General features: G+C 33.6%; 1 protein-coding gene across 1 annotated transcript; it reads left to right on the top strand.

Annotated features, from left to right (window-relative positions):
- Window positions 1–3705: 3705 nt before the first annotated feature.
- LOC120350171 lies at window positions 3706–6075 on the top strand. The gene is made up of 2 exons (XM_039422655.1): window positions 3706–4585; window positions 5722–6075. Exons 1-2 carry the CDS (start codon window positions 4214–4216, stop codon window positions 6073–6075), a joined length of 726 nt encoding a protein of 241 aa, XP_039278589.1. The 5' UTR covers window positions 3706–4213.
- Window positions 6076–8357: the final 2282 nt, after the last annotated feature.

The following is an 8357-nucleotide window of genomic DNA, read 5'->3' as shown; positions in this document are numbered from 1 at the left end:
TTTCCAGATAGAGACTTGGATTGTTCCATTTCAGTCCAGTTTTTCATCATGTCAAAGTCCATATAGGTAAATAAGTAAATGTGCTTAAATTTTAAACCATTTTCAGCAAATACTAAATTAAATAAGAGATTTGTTTTTCCCCCCAGCACTGGGAGATATAATTAACATTCTTGCATTGTGAGGTAGCAGATTCCCATTTTTACAAAATGCAGGCTTTTCTTTATTTGTAATCATGAGTTAACAATTGGTAATTGGCTCATGATTACAAACGTACAGAACATGATCTGATAAGCCACTGAATAGTTAGAACAATGACCGAGGTCATGATGACGCTACATGTGTGAGAGAGGCATTTCCCAGAGATTGGAATGTAGAGCAACACTCTCCACCTCCTCTCCACATCATCAGACAGATTATGGATGTTCAAAAGAAGAACGAAATGAGAACCAATTTTTTATGATGAGCTATTATATTTTCAACAAATGTACATCATGATATTCACAATAAAATCTTCGATAGATTATTCACAATTGATTACAAAACTATTTTTCATCTAATAATTGATCTTTACTAATATAGCTAGGCGTTGAAAACCCAATCCATTTCACTAACAATCCTTTTTTATCACGTTTTAATATTTTTTCAATCAAATACACTTGCCTCTCCATTTCGTTTAATTGCGTTTTTTTTTTTAATTTCTTCTGCATTAAACCTACCACTAATTACTTCTCCGTTTAGATCTTGCAAGCTATACATTACAGGTTGAGAAGGAAATATAGAGTGTAATCAGACTAAACCGCCTTCATATATTATTCTAACTTACAACTAATACATTTATTCCTTAAACCTCTACAAGTATTACAATTAATTTTCACATTCAAAGCTTTTAGTATTTAATAGTTTTATTCTCTCCTCAATTAACAAGTTCATCATAATCTCTGTAAAAAAGTTAAAGTTTGTACAACATCGCTGATTCGCCACACATTTTCATAATTTCAAATGTAAATCTTACACTATCAATGTTTTTATCTGTTAACCTATCATCAATGAAATAATACATTCGAATATTCAACCAACCTAATGAATTACAATAGCAAAATTCAGGAATTTCCTTTAATTCGCATCTTCGATGTCTATCAACTATATTCTTATTTATAATATAACATACGCTTATATGTTCTGACTTCTGTTCTTCACTTTTACCAGGTTTTATAAATGTTAAATATTCCTCAAACGTTAGTCCTTCTTTTCCGAAATTATTCAATTCTAATATTGTTTTGTCAATAAGTTCGAAATAACAACATCTATATTTTTTATCGATTTTATTCAAAAAATAGTTCTTATCAAATGAAATTGAATCCATCTCCAATCTGAAATTAAACAGAATATGCTATCAATCTTGTTCTAAGCCTGTCTCATCTGAAGAATCTCGTAAAAAATTCCAGATAAGTTTATTTAATTGTTCTTTTGTTAAATGTTTATTTTTTTCTGTTATAACCTTCTTAATTTTATCGATAGACTCTTTAAGATGTGCACAATCACATCTGTATGAGCCTGGGATATTGCCATTCTCCCAGAATTTATCATATGATGTACCGTATAATTCACAAACTGAAATATGATTATAGTTATCACTATGCCAAACTCCTAATTTTTCATAATCTCTCACAAATGTTAAATATTGTAGATTTGTCCATCCTTTTTCTGCTAACTGGTCCAATAATTGGTGATGCGTCTCCAATAGTTCAGTTAGTTCACAACGATAACTTTGTATTCTCGCCATTTTTTCTAAAGAAACAGAACCATATTTACGTAATTCATTAAAATGCCTATTTATAATATACTGAGCTTATATATTCATCAAATGATTTCCGTTCGAGAGCTCATATCTGAAAACATATTAAACTATAAGTTGGAATGATCAGCGTATATAATCAATTGTAAAATATTTACTTAGTTAGTAATTGACTCTTATCTATCCAAGACGGTTCACTAAAGTGTGATTTTCTAACTACAAATCATCATTTTTGTTTCCAAGGAGAATATAAAGAAGACTATAATGTGATAGCAGATAACAATAAAACTGTTGGGATTGATTGTTTGAGTTGGGCCAATAGCAAAACCTTTGACCCTATTCAAGATAGCTTGTCACTCTTGAATGATAGTAGAAATTATTTCCAAAATGCTCCAATTTATTCTGTGTCCTTGGCTAAAATGTGGAGAAAACTGACAGATAATTTGAAAAATAGTTGTTGTTTGATCTATAATGATCTTCTACAGTATGTTTACTGGGGTAATAGCAATACCAGCAAATTGAGTGGAGTACAAGTAAAGCTTCCCACTGACCCACAACATAGAAATAAAATAATATCCTATGTAATCTCTGCATTTAGCTTCAATCTACTACCTATTAATTATGTGGAAATTTTCGAGGATCCATCAAACAAAAATAATATCAGTTTCTCACAAAAGTGTTATATTAAGAGTGGAGAGACTTTTTTCTCCAAGTCAACCACAGTTTTCTCTACCATATCCAAAGTTGTTGACCTAGATGAGTTGGGTCTTGTAGCAACAGGTAACTTAATACCACAAGTCTTAAGAAAACGGGCAAACATAACTTGTAAGCTTCCTCCATACCCTTGTCTCCTATCTCAGTGCTATCAGCCAAGAAGCATAAGCTAGAACTGGATGAAATTGATCTAAAACGGAGGAAAATTGAGTTTTTTGAAGCCACACAGTCATTTAGGGAACGGCATAAGCAGCTAGAAGAATTTTAAAATAGAAAATTTGAGAGAGGAACTTGGACCATTCACATTGGCGAAATTTTGAGCCTAGTGGAGTTTATAATGTGACTGCATTTACTGTGAATAATACTGGGAAATCCCCATATGTAGATGTACTAGGGGAGAAAGATGGTTTGAAAAACGTTTACTTTGTAAAGGGCTGCCATAAAAATGTTTTCATTAATGCATACAAAGCTATCAAAACTCTCAAGAAAGAGGGTTATTTTGTAATCCCTTACACTGACAAAAAAGAAATTATTTGTCTACCAAGGGAAGAGAAAATTTGTGTAATTACAGTCAATGGTATGTCAAGCTATAATGGGCATACATTTCCTAGAATAGAATCAGTTAAGTTTCTCCCAGATGTTTGGAAAAACTTGGAAGACACTCCCTTCACACAAAAAGAAGTGGAGCAGTATAATAACATCACAATGCTGGAAATTAAAGGGAAAGTAAAAGTAGGACAGTGTAAAAGATTGGAAGAGTTACCACAAGGTATAGAGTTAGTCATTATTGCAATAAAAGAAGTGTACAATAGAAACAATACTCGGTATATCCTACAGTTTGAAAATGTGGAAGCATTTTCAAACTATTGGTTAGAGGAAGAATTTGAAAAGCCGAACATAGATTTGAATTATAAAATTAGAATCAAGCTAGTTGTTTTATTCCCAGTAGGAATAAGGGAAGAGTTACTTTCTGTATTTGATTTGGCCATAGATATGCTTTGATGTATGTATAATAATTTAAAATAAAGAAAATTATTGTGACAATCCTCATGACATTGAGCTCTCACCCCTTCTCCTGATTCCTCTCTCATTTTTTCTTTCCTGCTAAACGAGTGGAGGAGGAGGACAAAGGAGGAGGACAAAGGAGGAGAACGGAGGACAATTTTTGTCCTCGGAGGGGAGGAGGAGGAGGAGAACAGAGTACAAAGGAGGACAAAGGAGGAGGAGAAAAATTTAAGTAAAAATGAACTTACATGTGTTGATTTGACGAAATGAAATAATCGGATATGCTCCTCGACTCGGTTCAGGTAGGTCCTCGGCTATGATTTTCTAGATGCAGGTAAGGTTCCTTCACGAGAGCACAATTGCTTATGAGACCGAGTTGTGAGGTGAGAAAATGCTGTGGAAAAACAATGTAACCAAACTGTAACACTAAATATATATTATAAATCAATTTAGTGTTATTTCACAAAAATATGAGAATATAACAAAAATTTTCACTTACAATCAATAATGTTAGCGCCGAGCTAAAGCTCTGGGGAGTATCGGCAGTGTTCGCCAATTGTGATACACGCCTCCTTTGTGTTTCTATCTCACTCGTACAAGCATGCAACAGACAGAGAAACGACTTGCTATATAATCGCTTTTCTCAGTGGAAAATCATCATTCACGTTAGAGAGCTATTAGTACGCGCTTCTCGACACCATGGACAAGTCACACCGTGCATCCTCATCCTCATTCTTATTACCAGACAGCCCGCCTCCGGAGAGGGAGCTGAACTACTGGGAACAGCAGAAGCAGCAGAAGAAGCAGCAGAAAAGCCTCAGCTCAGCTGCCACCTCTGCTGCTACAGCTGTTGCCTCCACCTCTGGCGCCTCCTCAGATCCCTTGAAGAAACAAGGGATCTTCGTCCAAGATGAGGATTCCAGCATCATCGTGGGAGACAGCAGCCCTCTCCCGCAAGCTACTTGGGCACCACGCCGAGCGGCCCTCACATCGGTACCCGCCCCCAAGCAGTCAGTGAAGCGGAGGTTGTTTGTCGACGACGACGAGCCTGGCGTCCTCACTCAATCAAAGGTTAGCATACAAAAATATTATTATTGTAATGTGCACAAAATCTTTATAAAATGTGAATCTTATAAATCTTTTGTGTGCATTTACTGATTCTTATACTGTGAGCGAAGACTGAGCTATCAAATTGTGCTATCAAAACAATCCGAACACAGATAAATTCTCATGATGGTTGTATTGAAATTTGGATAAAAATTCAAAACATGTTTTAGTAATTTCGATAATAAATTCGAATATGTTGCATGAAACAATTCAATTATCTACCAATTTGAATTGAGTTCAAGTAATCGGAGAATTTCCGAGTTATTACTTATATATATTACTTACTATATCAAATTACTGATTCGAATAATGCATAAACTGTTTGTGTGAAACAAAAATTGTTAAAAATTTGCATGAGTAATGAAACGTGAAATTCGAATAATATTGTTATTATAAATCCAATCATATTATTCTGCAATAACTTTGATGACAAATTACTTATTACTTATATGAAAAATCCAATCATATGTTGATTGTAATGAACTGAAAAAATTTTTTCGATAATTGAGAGTTATGTCAGAGAATTTCCGAGTTATTACTCACAGTTTTGAGTAGTGAATCTGTTGAGCAAGATCTCTCTCTTGTATGATTTTAAACCTGAAACAAATAAGAGTCTAATGAAATATTTTTCAACAGATACGAGTGTGAATAATACATTGATATTTGAATTATGAAAAATCCAATCATATGCATAAACTGTATGTTTTCTGCAATAACTTTGATGACAAATTACTTATTACTTATATGAAAAATCCAATCATATGCATAAACTGTTTGTGTGAAACAAAAATTGTTAAAAATTTGCATGAGTAATGAAACGTGAAATTCGAATAATTTTTTTATTATAAATCCAATCATATTATTCTGCAATAACTTTGATGACAAATTACTTATTACTTATATGAAAAATCCAATCATATGTTGATTGTAATGAACTGAAAAAATTTTTTCGATAATTGAGAGTTATGTCAGAGAATTTCCGAGTTATTACTCACAGTTTTGAGTAGTGAATCTGTTGAGCAAGATCTCTCTCTCTCTCTCTCTCTTGTATGATTTCAAACCTGAAACAAATAAGAGTCTAATGAAATATTTTTCAACAGATACGAGTGCAGCTACAGGAGTCGCAAGACAGCTCAATAATGTCTCTGTTATGGGAGACGGAGGAGGGGGAGGAGGAGGATGAATTGGACAGGGAGACAGACGACTTTATTCGAATTATAAATTCCAGATGTGAAAAACCCTGGACGCCTCTGCGGGAATTGGAGGAGGGGTTACCATACCCCATCGTGGACGTGCGGGAGGCGTCCAACCAACATGGTCGTCGCATCATCTTGAAACTATACACTCCCGGAATGAGGTCGACTGAGGTTTATCTTCCGGAACGGTTTTCCGAAATTGTATCCTCAAACGATATGAGAAGTTCAAAAAGAACTGCACAAAATCTTGCCTTCTAGTCAAACATGTTAATGCTAGATGGTCCGACATAAAGATTTTAAGTAAAAATTGTTAATAATCTTGGAGCTTATCTAGCATTAACGTATATATATATATACAAAACATTTATCATATTTATAATTTACTTGTTATATGTATCAAATATCTATAATATCAATAACATTAAAAAATAGTTTGTTATTCTATAAAACTATATAATTTATCATATTTATATTTACTTGTTATATGTATCAAATATCTATAATATCAATAACATTAAAAAAATAGTTGTTATTCTATAAAACCGGAACGGTTTTCCGAAATGTATCCTCAAACGATATTGAGAAGTTCAAAAAGAACTGCACAAAATCTTGCCTTTTAGTCAAACATGTAATGCTAGATGGTCCGACATAAAGATTGTAAGTAAAAATTGTTAATAATCTTGGAGCTTATCTAGCATTAACATATATATATATATATATATATACAAAACATTTATCATATTTATAATTTACTTGTTATATGTATCAAATATCTATAATATCAATAACATTAAAAAAATAGTTTGTTATTCTATAAAACCGGAACGGTTTTCCGAAATTGTATCCTCAAACGATGTTGAGAAGTTCAAAAAGAACTGCACAAAATCTTGCCTTTTAGTCAAACATGTTAATGCTAGATGGTCTGACATAAAGATTGTAAGTAAAAATTGTTAATAATCTTGGAGCTTATCTAGCATTAACATATATATATATACAAAACATGTATCATATTTATAATTTACTTGTTATATGTATCCAATATCTATAATATCAATAACATTAAAAAAATAGTTTGTTATTCTATAAAAATTTTTCTCAATTCTCACCTATCAATTCACACACACACTAGTATACGTGTTGAGCACTCTCCACACTATGCAAGCTGCATTGAGTGATAAGAAATTAAAAATGTGTTTTTATAGCTTGATGTATGGCAAGGTGACATCACTCGGTCGCTCACTGTGTCAAGGTCGGGCAACGCCTCACTTCACACGGGTGGCTTCCTTGTTGTGAAGTGAGGCCGTTGGCCCTTACACATCTGGTGTGATGCATTTCATTCATTCACGACCTTCACAAGGTCTTGTTGTGAATGTTGAGTGTTGCCCCCACACACATCTGGCTGGATTGGCATTCCATTCATTCTTATCTGTATGACTTTTCACATCAACTATTTGAAATGCATTTTGCAAATGCATTTCAAATAGATGATCTGAATAGATGAATTCAAAGTATTATTCCAAATTAATAGAAAATTTCCATTTTTCTTTTAGATAGTGTAATGATTAATTAATTAACTTTAGTTAATGTTCGAGCATTGAGTTGAAAGGTAATGAAAATATTGAATGTTGAGAACACTCTTTGTGCATGTTGATATTCTTCGCGTGTGCGTTAAATCATTCTATTGGAGGAAGTTCTTTCCAATGTACTTTCTTTCCCCAACTTCTTTTCCATGTCTGTACTTTCTACCAAATTACGCACCAATACTTCCAAGGATTCAGACATAAACTTGTAGGAATCTAAAAATTTAATTTTGCCTACCGAAAGTGTCAAAAATCTCTCTGACGTATTCGCGATGCAGGAAATTTCTTTTTTACATTTACCAAGCGATTTCAGAATAAAATGCGAATCAAAACCGGAGAAATTATGAAAATAACATGATATGTACTCCGGAGTACATGCTGTTAAATTGAGAAGTTCAGTAATTTGTTGATAGAGTGCATCACTGCAGGTTATATAAGCTGTGTACTGCGCCAAATGTAAGCCATTATCAGTTTTACCTTTGAACAGGAATCATGTCCTATTCTTTGTGTTCTGATATTTTGGTGGACAAGCCACAAACTCGCTCTATCCAGTGTGATCTTGATTCTGATATTTTGGACAAAGCTCAGTCGTCACTACTTTACGATATTGAATCAACAAATTTCTATTATGAACCAAGGAGGAGTAGTACACCAATCCAGAAGTCAGGAGAGGAGGGGGAAGAGGAGGTGGAGGAGCAGAAACGTGAGGAGGAACAGATACGTGAAGAGGAACAGAAAGGAGTGCAAAAGCAGACACCTACGAAAATTGCTATGGTTGATCTTCACTGGTTTAAGCAAACTTGTAATCAAATTATTGTGAAAGAACTTGCTATCGTTGACGAGTGCAATAATTATGCTGTATTCCATTTCAAATCACCATTTCCAAAGATGGAATTGAGCGCAAAATTGTATAACGACGTAACATGGCTGGAACGTAACTATCATAAAATAAAATGGGAA

This window comes from Nilaparvata lugens, chromosome 1, assembly GCF_014356525.2.
Source record: "Nilaparvata lugens isolate BPH chromosome 1, ASM1435652v1, whole genome shotgun sequence".
Taxonomy (NCBI): domain Eukaryota; kingdom Metazoa; phylum Arthropoda; class Insecta; order Hemiptera; family Delphacidae; genus Nilaparvata; species Nilaparvata lugens.
This window is presented reverse-complemented; position numbering and strand designations above follow the sequence as displayed.

Coding starts and splice junctions, on each gene's coding strand:
- LOC120350171 (XM_039422655.1), top strand. CDS start 4,214: ATGGACAAGTCACACCGTGCATCCTCATCCTCATTCTTATTACCAGAC. Junction 4,586..5,721: donor GCGTCCTCACTCAATCAAAG/GTTAGCATACAA, acceptor ATTTTTCAACAG/ATACGAGTGCAGCTACAGGA.